Source organism: Corvus kubaryi, unplaced genomic scaffold (genome assembly GCF_017639235.1).
Source record: "Corvus kubaryi isolate FWS band 111438036 unplaced genomic scaffold, C.kubaryi_AGA036_p1.0 37398, whole genome shotgun sequence".
Lineage (NCBI taxonomy): Eukaryota > Metazoa > Chordata > Aves > Passeriformes > Corvidae > Corvus > Corvus kubaryi.
Genome location: NW_024581137.1, coordinates 41,706,643 through 41,732,217, shown reverse-complemented (window position 1 = coordinate 41,732,217; position 25,575 = coordinate 41,706,643). Strand labels below are relative to the sequence as shown.

At 37.7% G+C, this 25,575-nt stretch overlaps 1 protein-coding gene across 4 annotated transcripts in view; it reads left to right on the top strand.

The window, feature by feature from the left end:
* The window catches only part of ARHGAP21 (Rho GTPase activating protein 21), a 119,375-nt gene that overhangs the window by 53,366 nt on the left and 40,434 nt on the right, over window positions 1-25,575 (top strand). For all 4 annotated transcript variants that reach the window (XM_042042955.1, XM_042042954.1, XM_042042956.1 and 1 more), the window contains 4 exons: window positions 1,110-1,134; window positions 14,115-14,207; window positions 17,973-18,051; window positions 23,457-23,511. In XM_042042955.1, coding sequence (XP_041898889.1) covers window positions 1,110-1,134; window positions 14,115-14,207; window positions 17,973-18,051; window positions 23,457-23,511 — 252 coding nt within the window. The remainder of the gene's footprint in view (window positions 1-1,109; window positions 1,135-14,114; window positions 14,208-17,972; window positions 18,052-23,456; window positions 23,512-25,575) is intronic.

Below are 25,575 nucleotides of genomic sequence, written 5' to 3'. Positions count from 1 at the left end.
TTATTCTGACTTAGTGCCTCCCACTGGTTTGTTTTCAAACTAGTACAACTTCCTCTCTTTCTTCAAGTCTTTCTCTCTTGAATGGATTGCTCAGGGCAGTTTGTAGTTGCTTTGAGCTTATTTAATTTGAAAAACATAGTGATTTTTCTTCAAAGGCAAAATACCTAGAAATTTGGAATTAGTCCATGTAAAAGTAGGAAGAAATATCCAGGTGACAATTATTTCCATGGTCATTTCTTTTTTCCTTCTTTCCTTCAGGACAAAGCTGTTCTAATTAGCTGAGGTGAATAGTTAGAAATATTTTTCAAATGCTACCTATTAGTCTCAGAAATTGTATTTGATTGAATATTTATTACTCTATGAAGGCTACAGTTTAGAAAGCAAGCAGGTATTTTCCTAATTAGATAATTTTGCTTCTTAAAGGGTAGAATTTTGTAGAGAAGGTTAACCATGCTCTTCATACCAAAATATTGACAAGAATGTAACTTAGGTAATATTTTTTTTTTAGTTTAAGCATGCCATTTTCCCCCAGTACTTTCCAGTTGTGTGATTTTTGGGATCAGGGTGCAGAAGGAGACTCTTCAAGATTGTCGCTAAATAGTGTTTGGGGTACATACTTTTCCTAAGTAGTATTGAAGGCAAAACAAACTTGATATTTCAAATTTCAGGAAGCATATTCAGATACTGCTTACAAAATATTTTGTATCTCTTGCATATGTAGCTCTGAATCCTGAGATGATTTTAGTGTAACCTTTCCTGCCTGGCTTTCGGTTGAAACATGCTTCCAACAACATGCAGTGCAGTATGAGGCTTCATGGCAGTGTTTCATGGGGTTTGGTACATTTGTTTCTACATAATGATGTTCATGTTGTTTCTGTGGGGATGTTTCATAGGATTGTGCTTAGTTGTTGTTTTTAAAATAGCTATAATTCTACATTATCAGAACAAAAGCTTTAATTCTTTAAGTTGAATAGTTGTGGAGAAAGTAGGAGGTACCAAAATACAGTTTTAACCTTACCAGTTCACTTCAAGTCTTTGTATCTTAGAGATGCCTATGCATTTTTTTCCATTTATTGAATTTTTAATATGCACTCTTTCTTCCTCTTTAGGATGAAGAGAATGGGAACAGACAAGGTATGTCTTGTTTTTACTCTCTTACAGATCCAATATATTGAATGCTTCAGCTGTGTAATAGACTTGAATTGCTACCTAAGAGCTTGAAATTTAAAATCACTTCAGTGTGAGCATCAAGCTCATTGATTAGTCACTTAATTCTAGATTATGCCAGTCAGTTCCCCTCCATTTTCCTAGCTTTCTCCCTCTCACATTGCCTATGTTTGCTTTCTTTCTTAATTCACACATGAACTTATTTTTTATAAATTTATGCTCTATCTCCATCCCAGTTAATTTAAATTTGTCTTTGGTATTTAGCTATTTTCTCATCCATGCTTCTATTTTGCTGATATCTTACTGTTTCCTTAAAAGGGTGAAAAACATGTTGATTCAAGGAAGTTGGGTTTTCAGACTGGGAACCCAGTCCCACTTTCTGTTTTCCCAGTGTGTCATGATGGTGAGGTACAGGGGGCAGTGGGATGATTATCTGCACTGTGTGGGGTTCCCCTGGTGCTCTGCCTGACAGGGGCAGTGCAGCTCACTGCTGATGGGGCTGCCCAGAGCTGGGGACAGTGTGGGCTGAGTGCTGCTTCTGCTGGTGGGTTATGATTGCAGCAAAGCATGGTACCTGCTTTCAGTGTACCTTAAATGCCTCCTTCAGTTGGAAGACGAAGGTATGTCTGAACTCCTGTTTCCATTTTCTTTGTGTAGCTGTGATGTATTAGAAGCATTCTGGGAAACATGAATATTTGAACTTTCTTACTTTTTTCTTTTGGAAGCAGATGGATACATCCATTTCATCCTCCTAGTTTTACTCAGCTGTCATCACCTGCATGTTAAACAGTGAGAAGTTAATTTCTTCTTACTTCTTATCGCTCCCCAAACTTGAAACATCCTTTATCTGTTTTGACATACAAAAGGAAGAAAGGCAGATTCTTTCAGGAAGGGAAGGGGAGTTGATCTTCTGTGCCAAACCAGTATGGAAGACACCGCTTGTGATCTAGAGAAGTTCTGTGGTATTCTCGTTCTTACAGGGAGAACTCAGGCAGCTAAAGATGTAATGTAGGTCAGTTTATCTAAAATGTTATCTGAAAGCTATTTTTCAGTAGAGGAACAGCAGTGAAGAAATATTTATTTGGTTCGCTATGAGACCTGTGAAGGTGGAAAAAAGATTACTTCGTGAAAATTTTTTGTGTAGCTTCTAAACCTATGAATCACAGCTCAACTGTTGCTTATTTATAGCGCCGTAGTATGTTGTATACATTGAAATACAGATCAGAGTGCACAAATTCTTTGGAAGTTAACAGCATTCTCATGAAGGAGAGGAGGTTGGACTTGTCCCCCTGAAAAGAGGAGAAATGGCTGTGAGGTGTCAGTAGAACTTAACCCGCCATTTTTGTATATTAAACCTTTAAAAATAGCAAAATGGGACAAAGTCTGTTAGACACTTTTCTCCAGCATTTGACATGATCTTTGGGGGCATACGGGGGATGAAACTGTTTCGTTTACATTGCTGCAGGTTGTTCCTGTTCCCAAATAAGGGCAGTAGGCAGCTTGTGAGGAGAAAATCATGAAAAGCGCACATCTCATTTTGCATGTTCGCAAAAGTGGTGTTTATTCAGCAGCAGCAGGTAGGCCAGAAGTTCTATGCAGGATTATCTCAGGGTTCTTGGAGCACCTCGCACTGGAGCGCGGGATGGAGCCGCTCCGGTGGGAACTGCGCCTTCGGGGCTGGGCGCCGGAGCCACCTGGTGGCGGGTTCCTGCATTGCAGCGAAATTGGGAAAACCGGCCTCTGCGAAGCCCTGCCGGGATTATCTGAAAACACCCTATTGAAAAACACTTTCCTTTGAAGTTTGTACATGAAAATTCACTTAATTCCCTTGAGCTTTCCTCTCTGAAAGACTAAGCTAAGGGGATCCAAGCATTTCGTTTTTATGAAGCAGTGTGTGCCAGTGCAGAAGTGTCTTTTTTTTTGTATCAGTTTTCAGTGAAAATTTATAGTTACCTGCCCTTTATGCTTTGCTCTTGTCATGGGTTTAGCTTACCTGTTAAAGATGAGGGGTTTTTATCAAATTCAGCATTTATATATTTGACTAGGCGAGTGTGGAGAAAAGCATCTTTGTTGCTATTACCTTTCATTGAGAGCACTTGAATATTTTTCCAAAGGATCAAAACACCTAATTAAGTCTAGAGGGCAGAAGATAAAAGCAGGTACCCTGTTTGATGTGTTCTAATAGTGAAAGCAGTATTTTTGTATGATTTTAGGTTCTGGTATAGAATTTTAGTATATGGTTAGATCAAGCTCCTGGCTTGCATTAACCTTCCTTTTGGTAAGCAGTAAAGTTTCAAAGCATTTGTAGTGAAGGGTAATGCAAATTTGTCCAGGCAAGCTCTAAACTGGGAATGACACAGGAGGAAGATGATGGCCCAAAAGCAAGATTGGGTTGTCAGGCAAAAGAGATAGGATGCTGTGAGGAGGAGACATCTTATGGTCAACAGCTGGGACAGAAGGGGATGTCCTTAACTGTATGCACATGAAAAAGAGAGAGCCTACAGAACAACATCATGGAGCTCTCATGCCTTTTTCAGGGGCTCTCTGAAGCCCCTGCACACTCACACATCACAGAGGGTTGGTGGGATATCTCACAGGAGAGGACCAGGATGCTGCAGTGGATAAGTAGAGGTACTTTGGGAAGAACAGGATGGGAGGCCATGGAGATCAAGTTGCCTCCGTGGCCCAGTTGTGAGACAACAGCAGGGATGCAAGGAGCCCTGGCTTGGGATGGATGGGTGTTGCAGTGGGGATCCTGCAACACGCATATATCAAACCAGGAGTCCCGTGGAAAGGAAATATATATGGACAGACAGATTCTTGATAGATGTTTCAGAGATGTTTATTTCTCCAGCCGCATGGCCGGAGCTCTGCCCAGGAACTGCTCCAGTCACGGGACCAAGGGTCCTTCTGCCCGCGCAGGGAACACAAACCAACCAATGGGAACGAGGCTGAGCAGGGGCAGGGAAACCCCGTGTCTGTGCCCTCAGGGCCCCTCTCCCAGGGCTACACGGCGGGGGAGAGACCCCAACAGATGGGGAGCTGGCTTAGAGCCTGTGGTCAGGATTTGTGGGCAGTGTTTTGGTGGGTGTCTGCTACTGCCCTCTAATGGAAGAAGTAGCCAAGGCTTTCTTTGGACAAGCGGTGTAGGCTTCACATATGCATGTAGTGCTCCTTGTGGGAGACTTTAGCACCCCGTTATGTGGTAGAAGGGCAACTCAACAGATTTACCTCAGACATTTTGTAGTGATTATTTAAAATTTTTCAGTTATTTTCATACTTTCACTGCTCCAGTTTGTTGATCTTAAGCCAAGTCATTGAAATGCTTCTCTAGCAGGTGTGTTTTATCAGAAGGTACAGATTTTCCACAGTGGATTCTTTGGTCACTGGTTGGAAACTTTTATCAGCTTCTACTGCTTTCCAGAGAGTCTCTGTTATACTGACCAGCCTGTATTATGTATTTCTTGGAGTTATTACTCCAGTAAATAACTTGGAGTATTTGTTTTGTGTGTTTTGAGGACAGCTTGCCATGAGTTTGGCATTCTTCCTATTATTTGGAGTTGCCCTATTTCAATACTCATTTATTTAAGTGGAATCTCACAGGTAGAAGTCTTCCAGGAAAGCATATTAGGAATATTTGGAGCCAAAGTGAAAAATACCCATACCTATTAAAAACCTAGCATTCTTATTAGAAACTTGCACTGTCAACACGTGATGAGTGGTGCTGGAGAAAAACTTCATGCCATTTGATTGTGCACTTAGTATGATTCTGTATCTTCTTGTCCTTCAAACATTACTTAAAACTGTGGATGCCAAAATACAAGTTTTGTACATATGAAGGTAGTTCTTTGTATATTGTCCTAAAACATGCTTTCCTTTAAAAAAGTTTGGCTTGTGTCATAGGTTAGCAAGCATAGTCCCGGAAGGGATGTCCTTGCTAAGGGGTGCTTACAGTTTCCTCTGGGAATTGATAGAACCTATCAGCTGGCCAGTTTGAATATGGACAATTCTCTAAGCCACTTAAAGTTGTGACCACCTCTGTGATCCACATTTAAGAATAGGCAAACTCCCCCCCCAAGCTCTCTCTCGTTTCCGGCGCTGGGACAGGTGGCTGCGGGCCCCGTGTGGGGGCCAGCGGGCCCGGCCAGGCCCTGCTTGGGCCAGGCCGGGCCGGGCCACGGCCATCCTGGAGCCGATGGACCTGTTCCAGCCATGGAACCCCCCCCCACTGCCTTGCTGTGGGCAGCCAGAGCGGCTCGGCTCTCCCCCCTCTCCACTGCGATAAGAAAAATTCAACATTCCAGCTGCAAAGCTGCAAGGCCGAGGTGAGAGTAACCCTTTTACTGCTGTGAAGAGCTGAAAACCTGAGGGAAGAGAGAGAGGAGATGCTTAAAGCTGAAATTCTGTTGTGAAGCTATGATATATCAGAGTATCCTGTTGTAATTTCATGAAGATATGGGGGGGTGGAGTGTTCAACTCGTAAGCAAGAGCACCTGTGCTGAGATAGGCAGATGCTGACGCAGCTGTAATTTCATGAGAAGTTTGGACAGGGAGAGATGAACCAGATGAGGACTTTTGCTCCAAACAGGAAAGGAGAAAACCTCAGTCCCTAGAGATGCTCCCAGAGATAGTCCTAAAGATGAAGATGATGAAGACCCTTTGCTCCCAGGGAAGGAGAAGGGGCTCTGTTTTTTTTCCTGAATGGCTCAACCTTAAAATTGTACCCCAAAAAACTTCAAGAGTGGACCCTCGAAAGCAGTTGCGGGAAAAGCTGCAAGTCAGGGGAAAGGACTCACACGCAGGCAGAGAGACTCCTCTTCCTAAATGAACTGAACAATATTTGGAAGTGGGCGGCTGTCTCGTTGTGATAATGTTTTCATAGCATGAGCAAGAAGAGACTTCTCTTTCTAAATGGACTAAACAAGGTTATTATGGCAGTGGTAAAAAGACTGAACATCTTAAGGGTTGTCTTTTTACATTGTCAGTGGGAGAAGGGAGGAAGGTGGGGGGAGGAGGAGAGTTCTGAAGGTGGTATAATTTTTTTTTCTTTCCTCTTTTAGGTCTGTTAATAAACTTCTTTATATTCTTTCAAGTTTGGTGCCTGTTTTGCATTTCTCCTAATTCTTATCTCACAGCAGATAAACAGTAATGAGTATTTTGGACCAAACCACTACAGCTTGGTGATCATGATTAAAGTGAACAGTGGATAAGCATAAAGAAACAGACTGAAAGAAATTTTATCTTTCAATAGAACTAAGATATTTTCTGTCTAACACAGTATCTGGGAATCTAGTATCATTATAATCCAGTGTCTTTTGTTTTTTAGTATTATGTTCTTGCTTTCTTGTACTTTTGTCTCTATTTCTATGTAGAAGTAGCTATAGCAACTAGGAGCTCCTTTTTCCATAAAAATGAAAGGCAACTTAAATATATTACTCAGTGTCCTTTTCTGTAGAGACCCAGTGTGCACTTGTTAATGAGACTTCAGACATTTCATTGGGATTTCTACAACATTAAAATTTGATCACCAGGCTTATTATTTTTTAATGTGCCTAAGTATGTACTGAAGTTTCTACCCTTCAATTGTCTACACTAAATAGTTGCAATTTATTACCTGGCTTTCTTCAGCTCTGTGCAAGTCTGCTTTGAACAGGGTAGAGCCTTTGAGGGAAGGGTGGAATAAATGCAGGAAAAGTTTCTTTTTCCTTACTGCTGCTTACATAAGGCCTGGAGTTTTTAATGTTTCATTTCTTTGAACAGACTGTTGATTTCTGTAATGTAGTTTGTGTTCTCCCAGGATTTAATTTAATCCCATGTTTTTTAACATCATGGTCTATTGGCTCGATCTGTTATGAAATAAACATATTGTGCCTGTGATGATGGGAACAAGGTAGGTAAGGAACAAGAGAATGAATATGAAAGCAAACATTTGGAAAGGTCATAGATGGCTGGGATGATACAGTCCAAGGTAGAATTAGGAGTAAGAGGCAAGAGGTATGTAACAGTAATACTTTAGGATAGTGCGACAGTAAATGGCCGTCTTCTGTGGATTTTTTTATCCAAGTTAATTTTTTAACACCTAAATGTTGGGAATGCTAAAAGAGGGCTCACTTAGTTTTCTACTGAGACCAGAGCCTGTGCATTCCTTGTTCTCTTATAGTACATCTGGAATGTCTACTGGATTCGTCTTCCAGCTTGTCACGTGTGTGTTTTTTCACTGATTTCTATTGAGTTCAAATCATCTTTGACTTCTAATAAAAACATGAAGTGTGATTTCAAAGGATTTCAGGGAGAGTCCGTAGGTTCATTACAACAGATAAAAATTGTATTGCTCTATGCTTATCTAAGGACTACAGTAAATCCTCTAGACTAATAATAGATTAAATTTTAAACTTGAAAAGGTTTTATTTGAGATTTGAGAGAATTGAATAAAGTCATAGTAATGGCAAATAATGCAATGAGAAAACACAGTTTTGGAGAGTTTGTAACTAAGTTGAAACTGTGTTATAATTTTCCGAATTATAATATTGCCAAATTATTTTCTCTTCTTCTCCCCTACCTTGGCATGAAGATCAGGTTGAGTCAAGTGGTTTAACAGAAAAGTAAGCAAAATAAGAAATACCATCTTGGAGTTGCCTAATCAAAATGCCAGAGGTGCCTTGAGAAATAAGAGTGTATTCTTCCTGTGTTAAGAGAGTTGAATGCCAGGTGCTTCTCTGCTAAATGACTCGAGAGCACTAATTTACTTATCATCCTCTTTCAGAGGCTCATCCCTGGCACTGTATTTCAGCTAGTGTTTTTCAGTTGAGTTGCTTTGTGCTTGACAGTAGGTGAAATAAGCTCTGTTGGGGCTGGGCCGGGACCTTTGGGCTCCTTTTCCACAGTGAATTGCTAGTGGAGAAATGCTTACTATGTATGAAATTCAGTTTGCAGATTATAATATGCAGAATTATCTTTAGTTGGACTCCCTCAGTCAGATCTAATCCTGACAGGTTTGTGATTTATATTTAATTATATGAAATCTCAGTTAATAAATGTAAGTTTTGCTGTACTTTCAGCACTCTCTTTTTGAGTAGTTTGGGAAATGATTAACAGGTTTTTGACTGAGTAATCGATTTGAAGCATTTGCCCTGCTGTATCTGTTCCCCCTCCCTTTGCCTGAAAGACATCCCAAGAATCAGTGCCACTCAGCATTGTTGAAGCAGTGGAGGTCAAATGCTTTGGATACCCAAAAGCATACTTGCAGATCTTCATGCTCAAGAGGAATGTTCCTCCTCCTTAAGTCAGAGAAAGATGTACATAAGAGCCTGTCTTAATTGACTGATTTGAGGTGTTTCATGGGGCTGGTTTCTTAAATGGAAAAGTGAAAGTCATCCTTTTGCTGTCTGCTGAGCATAGGGCTAGGAGCAAAAATGTTCTACAAAAGGTTATTTTACAAACCTCAATAGACTTTATTGAATCCCTGTGTTACAAGGACTTCTAAGCGCAGTTCAGCTGTCCTGAGCAGAATATTTTTTTTTCCCCCCTCTTGAGGAAGAGGATAAATGGCATATTTTTAAGCAGTGGCTAGTTTGGAGAGACTTTGTAAGAAAGTATGTATTATACTGTGTCCCAACACTTGCTGCTTTGTGCTCTTCTGGTCAAAAAGAAAGGAAGAGCTCTGCTAGCAGTCGCACTTTAGCGTGAGATTTTTTTTTTTCCTTTTTTCCTTTCCTATTCCAAATGTAAAGGTTGTCCTTTTTGTAGTCTTCATGACTCAGATGTTTTAGTCTGTGTTTTATATCAAAAGGTTAATGACTTCAGAGAAGTGAAGTGCTTGTTGCTAGGTTGTAATGTGTTGGTAGATTTGATAGCATAACTTCTGCCGTGTCATTTTGTTTTCCAGGTGAATCATAAAGCAGTACAGTAATACTGTCTGGTCTGTAAGGAGTAGTGTAAAAACTGAGTCATGGTTACTGCATTTGATATAATACTAGTTATGTTCCTTGTAACAGCTGTATTTCAAACTATGTTTTTAGGGGATTAAGATAGAATTGGCACCTAGATAAAATTAATTTGTGTCAAGTTTGGGGGGGTCAGGAGAAGGTTTGCTGAATATCAGCCCCCAGATGTAAGTCAGTTTTAAATATTAACTAGTCTTGATTTTACTGTTCTGTTTAAAAGCAGTAGTATTTTTTTTTTTAATATGCCCTTTTATTAGGGAGAGCATGTTTGAATTCTATTGTTTTGTAAATGTGAGAGTTGCTAGTGCAACATATGCCCCTCTGCCACCCACTTCTGGCCTCTTAAACATTTGTCAGGAAAACTTCCTTGTAACTTAGCAATGGGAGACTTGCTTTCTCCTGTCAGACTGTGAAGGCATTATTGACTTGAAGTCTCAGCTTGTAGATCCAGGTAGTATAAAGGTTAGATTTTAAATGATTTAATGATATGTGTTATAAATAAAGTCTTTATTTTGCAGTCATTTGAACAAAAGTTAAAACAAGACACTAATTGTATTTTGTAGATTTCACTGTGATCTCACGGGTTATTGAAGGTGGCATGTAGTTTATGATTAATTAGAAGATTTGCATAGAATTACGAAAACTATATTGGCTTGGAAAAATGTTGCAATAAACTGATACTTGTCTTACATTTGATTTACAGGTGTTTGTGCTTCTTCAGACTACTTTTCTTAACGTTGGTTATCTAGACTAAGGACTTTAGTATTAAGACTCTCCTGTGTTGCAGTGGGGATCCTGCAACACGCATATATCAAACCAGGAGTCCCGTGGAAAGGAAATATATATGGACAGACAGATTCTTGATAGCTGTTTCAGAGATGTTTATTTCTCCAGCCGCATGGCCGCAGCTCTGCCCAGGAACTGTTCCAGTCACGGGACCAAGGGTCCTTCTGCCCGCGCAGGGAACACAAACCAACCCATGGGAACGAGGCTGAGCAGGGGCAGGGAAACCCCGTGTCTGTGCCCTCAGGGCCCCTCTCCCAGGGCTACACGGCAGGGGAGGGACCCCAACACTGCTGATTCCGTACTATCCTTGTTTAAGCCAATTAATTTTTGCCTTGAGCCTTCTATATACAGGGATTTATTTTTATTTCCTTGTTTCTAATGATGCTGAATCTCCGAATTAGGAGTTCAGACACCTGTTTGCTTACTCGGAAGTTCTGTTTTCATTTGGATAACATCATTGAAGGGAGTTATTGCACTGCAAGGAGTATTTTAGTTGTTCTGTTAGCAAAACTACACTAGTGACTGGATGAAAACTTGCCTTTCAGTTTATCCTGACTGGTGACCATTTACTCATGCTGGAAATTTTTGTGTGCTTACAAAACTGATACAGGAAAGAACAACTTGATGGACTTTCCAGTTTCTGATCAGCTGAGTTGTGTACTTACCAACTTCACTTTTTTCTTTTTATTGCCCTTATGTAAGACTATATCTCTTTATAGCTACATTTATGGGGGAATAAATTACAAATTAAGTTATTTTTACAGAAGTTGTGCTTTTCATCTGTGCTGTTTCCTTGCACATGTGAATGTGTTACTGGCAACTCACACTTTGTCTATTCTTTGTGTGTGCATGATGTCTTACTTTTCGCTTGCAGTTGAAGATTTGGGAGAAAAATTGTTGTATTTGCTGATAGCCTGCAATGTAATGCTCAATTACAAAGTTGTTTTCAAAAGTATGGAGAAGGGGGAAGGAGGCAAAATCATACGCAGTAATGAGCACTGGAAAAGCACAAATAAGGCTTATGTGTCTTACAAATGAGAGGTCTGAGGTGCTTTTACTGTTCTTAGTTGTATCACCTTGTCAGGAATTTCTGGCATGCTCCAAAACATTGATCTTTTCAATGTTAGAAACAAAAATCATGAATCCTGACAGTATGTAGTGCAGAGCTGGAGAACTTAGTGTAGAACTTGGGCTATTACAGTCTCTTCTAGATTGTGGCATTTAGGAGGGAAGTTTAAGCTCTCATTTCTAGACAGCATCTTGCTTTTGCCTGGTGAGTGGATGCAGACAGGACCACATGAAGATTTAGGCACAATTAAATTGGAGTGTAGTGAGCGTTAAATTTTGAGACACGAGGTGAGTTATTAGGTAATCCATTTTACTTGAGATTTATTTCTATGATGATTGAGTGCACATGTACAAGATTTATTCCTTCTCAGCTGATCTGAAGAAAGTACTGTTAGCTTCTACTGTCAAAAAATACTGCTTAGCTTTGCTTGAGTTTCAAACTCAAAAGTATAAATGTACATTTTGAGGTTGTGTATTCAAGGAAGTTCATTTATATGTTACTGATTAAAAAAAGATTTGGTTTGTATCCAAGTATGTAAAAGATCAAGGAGAAATGAAGAACATATATTCATCTACCAGAGCTTGAGAGTTCTAAGATTTCTTCTTGTTTCTACTTGTATTTGGATATTACTGATATTACTAATATTATGAACCTGCAAATGTAATCAATATTTTGAACTTTTTATTCTGATTTTTTGCCCCTAAATTGATTTTTTAGTGTGGTGGCTGACCTTTTTTAGGAAGTAAGAATGACTGTGTAACGTAGCCTCCTTCTGCAAGTAGGTCAAAGAACCAAGTTTAATGTGCAATTAGCTTTCTGAATTGATTCATAAAATAGCTGTGGAAATGTGAAGTGAGTGCCCATAATGTCTGGGTGTAGCTGACAGGCAGGTCAGATGTCAGGGAAGCCTGCAGTCTCTGGTCTCCATAAATCGTTGCAAGTTTTCCCTCTTACTCAGAAGTGGGAAGTGTACTAAAGGAGTTCTGTCTTGCATGCTGAATGGGAGTAACCTTATCTGCCTGACCTCTTGGTTTGCATGTTCAGGTGTGGACAAGGCATAAAGCAGCACTTGAGTATTAAGCAAACCAGCAGTAACATTTTTTTGAAGAGTATTTTATAAAGGAAGCTGAAATGTGATAAATTAAATGTGCCATGGGAGCTGTATTATTTTTATTTTACTTGCCACTTTTGGAAATGCATGTGCCTTCAGTAAAAGATAAATGGCAGCACTGGGAAGGGTGTCTGGTGGTCCTATAAAAGGTCATATTTTAACTTCATTCTTGTAAGCGGTTGAAGCAACCTTTTCTCATGGTATCTGGGTAGATTAATCTTGAAGCTTCTCTAAACTTGCTGAAATGTTGCTGGCTTTTTAAAAGACAAGACCCATCATATGTTCAGTGTCTATTTAAATCTGCAGATTAAAAATGACAGATATTAACTTTGGCTCACAAAGAGCATTTTGTATGTCTTGTAGCTGTATCCCGCTAATCAAATTTTAAGTATTTGGGGACTGAGCTGCCAGCTGGAGTTTCTTGATTTGTAATTCAGTTGCTTTATATATAGAATTTATCTGATTCTATCAAATAAACTTTTTGATTATTTGCTCCCAATCTCGAACTATTTTGAGAAGGCCATTTGGAGCCACATGAGTAAGCCATTTTGTTGAACTGTTTTATGGTGAAATGGCAGGACACTGGGGGTCTGCACAATAAAGGCATTAGGCTAAAACTAGTATCTGAAAAATGTGAATCAGGGGGTGATCTGGCTTTTTGCAGCTTATTAAAGTTTTTCAAAGGAGCTTTGCCCACATGGAAACTGAACTTAAAAAAGAGGTAAAGGGGGACCTTATATTCAATAAATACTACTGTGGTTTATTAAACATTTTAGGTGGGACATTTAAAGCTATAGGGAAAGTACTTCCAAAAGCAGGGCCATTTGTGCCTAAGTCAAAGGTCAGTCATTTCAGAAATGGTTAGAACCTAGTAGCTCCAGTTTTAAGGAGTTGTTTCTTTATCAGCAATGCCAGTTTAAAGCAATTCCTTTATTCTCTCCTCCTGTGCCTTCTTTTCCTGCAGTTTAAACCTCTCTCTCTTCACTTTGGCAGGGTTTCCTGCTAAACTGGAACAGACTCAGCTTATTTTCGTGCTGTGTCAGTTCCTTGGGCTGGCTCATCATGTAGCCTCCAAAAGTGGCATTTCCCTAGCTGAGAGTGTGCACCAGAAATACTGGAGCCAGGAGTCAGGAGGGACCAAGGCTATCAAAGCCAGCACTGGCACTGCAAGACTGTGTTTATCTGGCTGTAGCCTTTCAGGTTCTGCCACTGGTTCTGTCAGCACTGAACCATGTAGGGCTATTATTCTTTTATCTATTTGTTTTTCATTATTGGTGGGTGGTTTTCTTTGGGGGGTGTTGAATGTTTGGGTTTTTGGGGGGGTTTGGTTTGTTTCTGTTTTTTTAACTTCGCTGGCATAATGATTGCATGAGTGAAGCTGTGTAGATGCTGTAAAATGGCTTACTCCATCTGTGTGCAAACATAGGACAGCAACACTGTATTTTAGCCTGTGGAGTTTTTTGTTGGTGTTTTTGTTTGTTTTACTGTACACACACCCACCCTCCTATCTTGATTTTCAGAAGCTGTGGCTACTTAACAAAGAATTACTTAACTTTGGTGACAGGCTTGTAAAAGCAAAAAGTACATGTGTTTCTGGAAGTATAGAAATTAAGAGTGTATTGAGAAAGCAAGAAAATACAGCTGTATGTGGTTTCTAACTACTGTAGATTAACTTGAAGTTGTATATGTACAGATATGTACAGCATGTGCAGACATATGATGTGCATATAATTTGAATTATAAATTTCGTTTTGAACCTTGGTAAATCTTCAGGAAAACTTTAGACCTCATCTTGGAGTTTCTGAAATGCACTTGGAAAATCAGTTTTGTGGTCCATGAGAACTGTAACTCAATGTTATGTTTTTTCCTTCAAAGGGCAGATTTTAAAATATTATTTTTCAGTTTCCATTACATTACTATTTCTTTCTCTGTATGTCTCTGTGAATGCAGCAGGATTACATCACAAAATATTTTTAAAGTAAAAACACTGTAATGCAGTATAATGAAATGCTGTTAAGAGATACTCTTTCTTTCTCAGGAAAACAAAGAAACAGACTGGAGCCAATGGATACCATATTCGTTAAACAAGTTAAAGAGGGTGGACCTGCTTTTGAAGCTGGGCTGTGCACAGGTACTGTTCAATAGCATATTTGTGTGCATGATATAAAATACTTATGGTTTAAGTTGCTATTACATAGTTCTATGTTCCATTTAAACCTTGTTCTTTCCTTTAGAAACTTTTATGTTGTCCTCCAGTATTTTCACCTTGGAAACACTGTTTTGCTTATTAAGGCATTAAAGTCTTTGTATTTTTGATTTATTATCTTGAAAAGAGTAATAAAATACGTGAAGAAGAGGCAAAAAAAGGAAAATAATGTCTGTAAGCTCCCATTTCTTTTGGTTTGGGACAAATTGATAACCTGGAACCATTCAGGTCTTTGTACATTAAATAAAATTTTTCTACTCTACGTCCTTTAAATCAAATAGGAACAGTCCAAGTCTCTCTATTCTTACAAAATTCTGTTCAGTTGTTCATTTAATCAAACTGGAGAACAGAAAACGTGGGATTTTTTTGTGAACTGTATCGTATCTTCACTTAAGTGCTGAAGGAAGAAAAAAGCTGTATTAGAATAGAAAATGTTACAGGTGATAAAATTACATACATAGATGGATACCACTATGAACCCAGGTTTCTTAAAAATATGGCAGAACTTGTATTCTATAAAAGGCTTGTGCCTTTACAGGATGTAGATATATTTTTTCAAGAATTCTTTACATCCATTTGACTGGAATAGAATAAGTTTTATAAATGTTCTTCCTAAAGAAAGACAAAGTTTCTAGGTTGATCAGTTTAAAAACAGTTCTAGATCCTACTTGTACAACATAAGGGTTTTGGGGTTTTTTTTTTAACTCCTCCTTAAATAGTTATTTAGAGAAGGGCTACTTTGGCAAAATTTGATTGCTATTATATAAAGAAATGTTTTAGCTTGATAAAACACAGCATATGTTGAACTTGTACAGAGGAACCATGTTAATTTCTGCTCTGTTCAGTGTCTGCCAAATTGGGAGAGATGAAATCTGTAGAGAATATTTTATTTTTAGTTACAGAAGAGATTTTTAGGAGCCCAGAATAAAGAGCAGAAAACAAATGAGAGAAGACATTTTTAATAACTAGAATATTCTTCTTAAACACACTGCTTATAGCCGTTGTATCTAATTAGGTCATGCCAGTATTTCTTGTTTATGAATTTTAGGTCGAAATATAATATCAAGACAGAGATACAGTAATATAAAACACTCAGGGAAAAATCAGGTTGATGGCTTAACCTCTGATACAGACACTGTATATACATTTCTTATTTTGTAGAATCAACTGTATTTTTTTTTCCTAATGTAACTTTGCTCTGTTTCATGGTTACACAAATGAAAATACTTGAAGATTGAGTTTGAGTTTAGAAGTTATGTTTGTCCTTTGTAATACTGAAAGTCTCACTGTAAGTTTCATCACCCGTGATAAATGAGCTCCATTTCAGGAGCTTACTTGGTTGCTACTCACCAGAAAGCTTGAAATATTCTTGCAAATCTGAGCAGTAAGGAAAAATATCTTAAATATAAGACAGTCCATTCTGAAGAATTCTTGGATGCTCCTGTAAAATCATTTTTGTTAGAGTTACAAAGGTAATACTTCCCCCATATTTAACCTCTGAGGCATTTCATTAAAAATAACATATGTGGGAGTTCATAAATTTTAGAAATATTGAAATACAAACAGCCAAAACAGATCTACATTCCCCGTGTCTTGATCTTTGTGCTGTCATTTATCTGTATGCAAGAATATAAAGAACTAAAACGTGTGTGGAAGAGGCATTCTGATTAATTTCTACTGTGATCAAAATATGTAGCAGGCCACCAGACTGATGGAGAGCTGTTAGAAAAAGCCATGTCTCTGTATCCTTTTTTGCACTACAGGCACTGACTTCCCCTTTCTATGTACCTGAAATAGAAAAAAGTTTTACTTGCAGAGTTGTCTGTGCTCATGTCATTTATGTAACCGGTTCTGCAGTGTGTCCCCATCAGATCTTTTGGCAGATCCATTGGATGCATATTTCAAGTAGACTTGTGTCACTGTTGTGTGTAATCTAGTCTGCTTCTGTGAAAAATAAAAGCTGCACAAGTACAGATAAAATTTTATGACCTACTCTAAAGATACTCCTAATTATAGTTTTTAGTGGGAATACTGAGTAAAGATCTACATCTGTGGCAATGTAGCCCACATTACAGGCTGTTCTTAAACAGCCTGGAAAAGAGCCAGCTGAAGTCCCAGGGAAAGATCTGGTGTGTTCTGCGGAAGTTTTGCAATATGACTGAGCCAGGACCGGGTTCAGAGCTTGTTGCTATCAAGCTTTCTTTCATTGCTTAGGAAGCATTAGACAAAACCTGAAGAGTTCTTTCAGGCAGTAAAAAATTAAGCAGTAACCAGTGGATGAAGGGGAATAGGTATACTTTTATAAAGCTGAAAACATCACACCAGTTTGTTTGCATGATGTTCACATTATGTGTGCAGACCAAATTAAAAAGTCAGCTCTGTGTAGGTTGTTAATCCTTGGGGTCTGTACGGGGAACCTCCACAGAGTACGAGCATTTAAAGCGTTATTGTCCCCAAGTCAGGCCGAGCATTCAGAGTGAACAGCATTTTCCTTGCTTTGATTTGATCATGCCAGAAGCACAGAAAGGGCTTTCAGTTTCTAAAGCAGTGTTGAAAAAGCCATTCCCTTTGCCTCACTTTGCACAGGTCCTTTCTTACAGCTCTTCTTCCTCCGGTAGCTTTTCGAAGCTTCCTCCCTATAATCCTTCAGACCATTTTCTCCTCGTTAAGAAATTCAAGATTCTTTTCTGCTCTTCTGATCAGAGATGTCTTAAATACCATTTGGTCAAAAGAACAGGGTAGGTTTGTCACCACAAGCTAAAAATAGCTCTACACAATATATTTGACTATTAATTTATGAGAAGTATATGAAGCTCTTGAGGAAGGTGTAACTACTGGGAGAAATCTTATAAAAGTGATATTAGATCTAAAGATTGGTGGGTATTAATAAGGAATAGCCATTTACCATTGTCCAAGATGCATTGAACAGATAATAATGTCTTGGAAACAGCCCAGATTATTCTGAGAAGGGAGGAAATTGGAGCCTTTCAAAATGTTTGTTCCTTATTTGTAATAAGGGAGAAGCACAGAATTGCAGTATTTGCTGCTATGAAAGGAGAGTTAAAGTTTGGTTTTATTTTAAGTGCTGGAATGAAATCACAGAATATTCAGAGTTGGAAGGGACCCGCAAGGATCATCGAATCCAACTCTTAAGTGAATGGCCCATAGGGGGTTGAACCAGTGGCGTTGGCATTTTTAGCACCCTGCTCTGACCAGCTGGGCTAATCCCAGGGAATTATATCTGCTTATAATTTATTTAGGAATAGGGCAGAGCTGTTAGTGTGTGTTGCCATACATTGATAGCTTTATTGTGAAGATGGGATACATAAGTGAGCCTCTGGTGTATCTTACAGCAGCTTGTAGTTTTCTTTCTATGACTACCCGGGTTATTAATTTGAAAGTTTAGAGTAAGATAAATGTCTGAAAATGTTCAGGGAAAAGAGGAGAAATTTGGCATCCTGTGTATGGTTACGTGTAGTTGTATTGTGCATCTTCTGGTTTTGTTTTTTTTTTTGGTGGGTTTTTTTTTTTTTTTTTTTTTTTTTTTTTTTTTTTATTTCTAAGGAAGACTTAACCTTGAATTTAACATATTGGTATTCTTGATTATTGTGAAGTACAGAAGTACAAAGTAAAAACTGTTCAAAAAACATCTAGACAAACTAATTTCAGTTACAACTTTTCCCTCTACAGGTGACAGAATTATAAAAGTCAATGGAGAAAGTGTTATTGGGAAGACATATTCTCAAGTCATTGCTCTAATACAGAACAGGTAAGATAATAGTATTTCATTATGTGCCACACTTCTGGTATACTAAGCATGAAATGACCACTTATGGAAGTTTTGAAAAGTCATCATATTATTGAATTTTCACTTATACACACTCCATTTTATTATTTCTTTTCTTCATGTATTTGCTGAATGCTGAGAAAAGGTTGAGAATATGGGTGCTGAATTGTACCACAGTCCTTTTATTGTCAGTACTTGTCCCTTGTTAGCAAGTAACACCAAGTGATATAGAGGAGATCTGAATTTAAAATAGACAGATTAGGTATACATACGTGTATACAATCAATTGGAAAATAAGATTATAAATTCTACCTTGCTTATGATATCTGAGAACTAGAAATCAGTGTATCTGGTGAAGGAAAAAAATTATGCTAGTGCACACCTGCAGAATATCTGCAGTAAGTCTTTGCTTTCCTCTGTTTTGCAGCAAATTATGAACTTTTCACAGAGTTAAGAAAACACTAATATTTACTGCTCCTGTACCTCACAAGCACTTGTGAAATCATGTCTATGCATGAGTCTAGATTCTCCATTTCATGTCTCATGTCTGCCTCCATTTTTACAGTTTTCTTGGTGTGAATTTCTGTTCTACAGCAACAAGTTTTCAATGTAATGTTGAGTGATGTGGCAAAAAGTTGTATTATGATCAGTTTGAAAGAATACATCTCAAATGTCATATTTTTAGTGGCTTTTCACGTGTTAAGATTTAGATGTTCTTACTGTTTGAAATAGGAAAAATAAGATTATGATCTTTCTATTTCAGTGATGTCTTCAATAAAGATTTTGTTGCAAATGTGTACATCTCACATGTATTGAGTGGTTTGTATCTTTGTGGTTTTGTTTTGGGTTTCTTTTGTTGTTGTTTTGGGGTTTTTTATAAACAACAAAACTGTTCAGAGATGTGATGGGCAAGGTAGACTGAAACATGTCTTGTGTCATTAATGCTGTCTATACAAGGGCTAGACAGATGGGCTTTTTTATTTCCTTCACTGCACATAACACTAGCCGTAAATAATTTCTTTATTTTGTATTTTTACAAGCACCACTATTGTACGGTAGTGTATACCCAAGACATTACGTGCCCAACCATGTAGATCAGTCAGTTAACTTTCTTAATCCAAGAAAGAGAGAGACCAGTCATGTCTTTGAGTGGCCTCTGTGATCAGGGATTCTTAACTCTAGGCGTGCCTGTGAATGGAATTTATTTTCAGTGAGGGTAGGTAGTGAACCATTCAGTAGAACTGAACCCCTGCTGAGTGTGGAAAAACTGGGGACACCTGAACAAGGCCTTGTCAGTGATTATCTGGTGCAACCGGGAATGGTGTAGCACACTGCTGCATCTGTTCCCCCCTGATTTCCATGAGTGCAGGGAGGATGAAGGGATGCTATTGTTTGTTAGGAGAGAACAGTTTGTTTTCTCGAGCCAGATGTGTACATCACAGGCAATTGTAACAAAAAGTCATGTGTATCCTTGAGCATTTCATACAGCAGATGCAACCATCAGGAAGTCTACAGCTGAACCTGTTAGGATAAACAGATAAATATTAATTTTGATCCATGAAGAGAACTCGGACTCCAGATCAGGTGTATCTTGTAGCTTACAGGCAGTACTTCTCATGTGACTGAAGAATCAGCTGTCTCTTATTCTTTGCTTGAAAACAGTATTTTTGAACTCGGAGCAGTTGTTCTGAACATAATTTTTTTACTTCTTATGCTGCCATTTCATGGCAAGTAAAATTGCATTATGGTGCATGCTGCTCTTGCAGTAGCATTGCCACCTGGGTCAGACTGATGGTCTGTTATGTCATTATCCTCTGTGATAATATCAAAAAAGATTTCTTTGAAGTCCGTGAAAACACTGGAACTGTAGAGTGATTGAGTGGTCAGATAATACCAGCCCACTTTATGTAAATCTTGGTTCAGGAACTTGCTAAACCACAGGTTTTACCTTCGTTGCTTGATTTAATAATTCATGATGGGTTGGTCTTGCACAAATTCACTGTTGAATGTACTTAAACTCTTCACATTCAAAACACCCAGTGACACAGTTTTTGCTGTTTTGTGTCTTAGCTGATTTTTCATCCAGCATGCCTTGGCTTCTTTAGTTGGCCATAAAGGCCCTTTGAAAGGCTGAGTTGTCAGCTGAAATCTTTTTTATGAATGAAGACAGTTCTCGTCATAGTCTTAGTATGTTGTGTGTTGGCTTTCTAGACATTTTAGTTGCTGTACTTTTGTAATTTTTAATTACTCGTTCAAACATATTGATGAGTGTAAATGCTTATTCTTTTGTCATTTTACTCATCTTCAGAGTAGTTTTTAAGGTTACAACACATTTTTTCATCTTTTCTGTCTAAAGAGAGGGCTTCTGCATCACTCACTGTTCAGCTGTTTACAATAAAACTCAGTGCAGGCTGGCAGATTTTTTTTTTAGATTATTCCTGTGGCTCCATTGTCATAGCTGCTTATTATTTTTCTAAAAAGTTGTTCAATTTTAGCTGCTTGTCTTCATTATATAATGCTGCAGACATCAGAACTTAGTTGCCTTAGATGAAATGATATCCGTATCTTCCAGTGGGACTTAAGGATGAGATATAATTCAGCCATGCTTTGTACTGTTCCCAGAAAAATTTCAAGCTGTGTCTAGAATGTTTTCTATTTTCCTTTGCTTGGAGATAGTAAAACTAAACTTACACTAATTATTTCCTCTGGGAGATGAAAGGCACACCTCAAAAGAGTTGCTAGAATTACAGTCCTGTAAAATTAATCATGATTACTCTTTTAACTCTAGGTTTCCTACTCTTTGCCAGTAGTTGCTGGTTTGGTCCATTAAAAATTTATTTTTACCTGTTTACATACATAATCAACTTGGAGATATGTTGATTGCTAACATAAACTCTGTACATTATTTATGGTTCTAAATAAAAGAGGAAACAGATTCTGATTTGCAACTTCTCTTCCCCCCCCCCCCCCTTTTTTTCTTAAACTGGGGAATTTGAATGATTGTCTATTCCAGTTGTTTCTCTTTGCAAATTCTTCCTGAAAGTGTTGAGATTACTCAGGAATGTACAGAGTTCTGCTACTGAATCTGTTTCATTAATACAAAGTAATGCATCAGAAGATAGTCTTCATGATTAGTGCTTTAGTTTGATGACTTGGAATCAATACATTTAAATTTAACACTCTGAATGCGTGATGCAAGTAATGAGAATGATAAATATCTCGAGAGTTCTGAGTACTGTGTCTGGAGTTCCAGTGTAGACTATCACTTTCTGTGTGGTGGTTCTTACTAGCACTTTCTAGTTCATAATTTGCATTTACATTATGTAGTACAAAAAACCAGATGTCTTCCTTAATACTTTTTGTTTCTGATACAAGAATTAAAAAACATCCTCAGAGCATGTCACGAAATATAAAGTAGGAAGATCCAAATTGTCTCCAAAAGATTCTTCAGGCAAACAGGAATAGAATTGTTAAGTAGTTATTTGAATTATGTTTAAAACAGTGTTCCTGAATGGAACCCTTTAGTCTTCTGAATGTTTACTAAAACAATGTAAATTGGGTAAATGGATTTAATCACTTTCTTAGAAGAGGGGGAGGAAACATGCAAAATACTTGAATTAGTATGGTTTGTTCTGTGTCAAATTTTATTTCTTTATATAAGAAGTACTTCAAGAGGAGCAATGCTATCATATTTTTGACATCCAAAGTCTTCATCCTGCAAGTAAGCAGTTGTCTGATATGATTTATATGTACATGCTATGCATGTGTAGAACTGAAATCTGAACGCTTTGTTAAAAATTCCTCAAGCTGTTTATGCATTCAGTCAATATGGGAAATGCTATTTTAAGTGCACATAAAATCAATACTCCCTTGTTTCTTATAATTCAGTATTTAAAAAAAAAAATCTTTGCAAGGCTTTTGAAGACTTACTTTTTCCTAGATGTATGTAGATTTAAAAACTTAAATCACTGCTGATCTTCAATTTTAAGACTAAAGTAAGTTTTCTGCTACTTGGAGAACACTCTTTTCCAAAATGAATAATGGTTTAAAAAGATTGTGAAACCAAATACCTTACTCTTCTATTTTGGAAATCAGCCTTATGTCTGTGGTCGCTAAAAAATGGAAAAGGAACCACAAATTAGAAACATTTTTCATATAAGAAAGCATAATAAATCACACACTACGTTTTGAGATGATGGGTTTCTTTTCTGCAGAAATAATCTGAGGTCCTTCTCAGTAGGCTGATCGGTGTGCCCTGTAATTGGGCCAGTGTTTGTGCTGGTTTTGTCTTTCCTCACCTAATGCGTTGTACTGACCAGTACAGATGAGCCAGTTTCAGACATACCAAATTAGGTTGTATGCCTTTTTTTCTAATGCTGATACTGGTCAGGTTTTTTGAAATACCCTTTTTTAATTTTGACGTGAGATTTCCAAATAATGTTCGTAGTATCTTCATTTTGGTTCTTACCCCTCGTTATAATAGACTGTATGTTAGCCTTTTGTAGCCCTTCTCTGTACCTGTTCCACTTCACATTTAATGAATGTGAACAGCTTATTCCATTATCTCAAATGAGATAATAAATTCATCTCTTCTGTGTCCAGTGTTACAAGCATATGCTTCTCTCTTGCTTGTGAAAATACCTTATTTCTGGTGAAAACCAACCGTGGATTTCACTGTTTGTAAAATAATTGGCTGGGTAACTGGTACACTGTTCATTTGATGTCCTGATTTTGCTTGTGTTTGAGTCACACTGATTGAACTATTCAGATTCCTGGATCTTTATGCTGCTGCTGTTTTTGGTTTCACCAGCTCAGACTGATGAATGCAGCATTTACAAATAGCAAGTGTTTTTCATCCATATTTCAGATGTCATCTGAATGACTGTTTAAGTTGATTCCACTAGGAGGTGACTGGAGTGGAAAGGTGTAAGTCAGTACTTGCCTTGGTATTGCTCCTCTTTTCACATGGTGTGGTGATTAAGACATCACCACAGCAATTTTAAAGAGTGCTAAGAGACTTTATTTTTGAATTAAAGAAAGTGGGAGGTTTTAGCTTTATTCACAGATTTGCCACATTGTTTTGTTTGAGAAGCTCCAAACAAGTAGTGTACCTTAGGACTTGAGGGAGAAAATAAAAGGAAATAAAACTGCCCAAACCAGTGTGTTGGCTCAATAAACTGGCTCAGTCAGATTTCTCTTCTACTCTTCCCAAGATTCTAGTGGAAATCAGTGTTTATTTTTGTTGAGTTGCATATTTGTCGTAATAGCTGAGTTGGAGTTTTTGAATAGTTTTCATCTATGGAAGTAAATGGATTATCTTTATAACAAGAATTGAAAGTCTACAGAAGTTCATCTGTGATGTATTTTTTTTTTCCTGTTTCTTTCAGTGACAGCATATTGGAACTTAGTGTTATGCCAAAAGATGAGGACATCCTTCAACTGGTATGTTTATGAAGCTCCTGTTCAGAGACTATATTGACTAGACAAAAATGTTCTGTTGTTGCTTACAAAGTCTTTGAAGTGTGCTATCAGCAAATAATTAAGAGTTTATCTCTTTGTCACTCCTTAAATATTTTCCTACCTTCTTGCCATGCCTGAAATCTCAGGGGAATCCGAATATAGGGAGTAGTGTCTTCACATGATATTTCTAGCATGGTAAAAAATACATCTTGTTTATATTTTTACTGTAATTTGGATTAATTTCCTTATGTTAGAATTTATGAATGGGATTGCTTCCTTTAGCTAGGTTGTCCAGTTCTAAAGAATTTGAATTCAAAAATTAGCACATGAAGCCTTTGTTAATAATTCACTAATTGTGAGTGGACTAAGAAATGTGATGAATGAGCCAAAGTTTATTACCAAATTTTTTAATTTTGACTCCTGTAAATGTTTTGTTGCACTAGTGCCTATTTGTTCTTGATTTGAACTGAGGTCCTGCATATGTAGTGAGATAATTCATATCCCATTTATTGTCTCTAAGTCCAAAAGAGCCTTGAATAATACGCAATATGTAAGTGCATATTGGGAAGAATCAGAAAAACACCTAATATATTGATATGCTCTAGTTTATTTTTAATTGGAAGCAGAGGAAAGGAGAAGATGACAAGCAGGGTAGATTTTCTTGTTAGTAGCTGGAAAAGTGTATTTTCTAATGCACACAGAAGTAGTAAGGTGACTTTGAGTTAAGAAAAACCTATGGGTTTCAGCAGCTGTTTTCCATTATTACAGATCAAATTAATGGGTAAAGAAAAAAAACCAAAAAACTTTGTTTTGAGTTAAAGTGGAGGTAGAAGCTAGTACAGGAACTCTCCAGCTAGGACAACAAGCCAAGATTATTAGAATAGAAGTGATATTTTGAGAACATTTGATGAAGAAGTATTTCAGTAATCCAACACAGAAAATGTTGGGGGTAGGGTGTGAGTTTCAGTTGCATGAATAAGTGGGAGAGAAAAGCTGTTGGGGTGTTTTTGGTGGTTGGTATTTTTGGTTTGTTTTTTTTTTTTTTTTTTTTTTAAACTGGGACTGTGAATATGTATAAATGCAGGAATAATGCTAACATTTAAATTTCCTGAATGCCATATGCATCTAATGCAGTCTTGTAGCCGTAACAGTGTAAGAATGTGGGCAAGGCAGGATTTGTAGTTTTAAAGTTAAACATTTGTATTTGTCTGGGTGAAAAGGTCTTAGGCACATCATCTCTCTGCTGGTGAAACACGAAGTGCAACCTTCAGGTGAAGTAGAGATGAAAAATAATTGGTTGGATATAACTTGTTGTACCAACAGGTGAGATGGGGTCAGAGGGAAAAAAAAAAAGATGATTATTGTCATTGGGTAAGGAAAGGATATTAACAAAAAGAAAATAAGGTAATTATCCTTGAGGAGATTGAGGGGTAAAGAAAAGAGAAAAAATACCTGCCTGTGGAAGTTCTAGAAAAAGATTGGATATATGAAACATCTTCAGGTGTCAGTGTAAGTGCCGAGTGAACAGTCAATGGTAAGGTACATGGCCCTTATTAAGAGACGAAAAACTTAAACCTGAAGTTGTGTTATGTAAGCCTATTACAGAATGTTAAATAACATAGTTGTTTCCTGTGACATCTGTCATATGTTTCACTGTAAGTGTCTTCAGATAGTGTCACTCATTGTAAACTCATGCTAAATACTGGTATGCTGCAAAAACAGAAAAGCTCCAAGCACTACTGGATATTGTGGTATGAGCTCATGAATGGTGTATCTAGGATGGAATAGTTTCATTATATTCAGGAATGATGCTGGTTGTGCTAAGTTTTATAGTACTTGGCAGTCTATTCCATGTGCTCATGACTACTAACATAGTCTATTCCCATGGCTAGAAACACTGTTACTTGTTTCTATCTTTAGTTCACTAATTTTAAACCTTGAGTTTAGTCTTCAGAAATATCCATATATGTCTGTGAACCTCTTGGTGTATTGAATTTCCTGAAAACAGGGATTCAAATCCATTCATCAATAGTAACAATGAAGTGC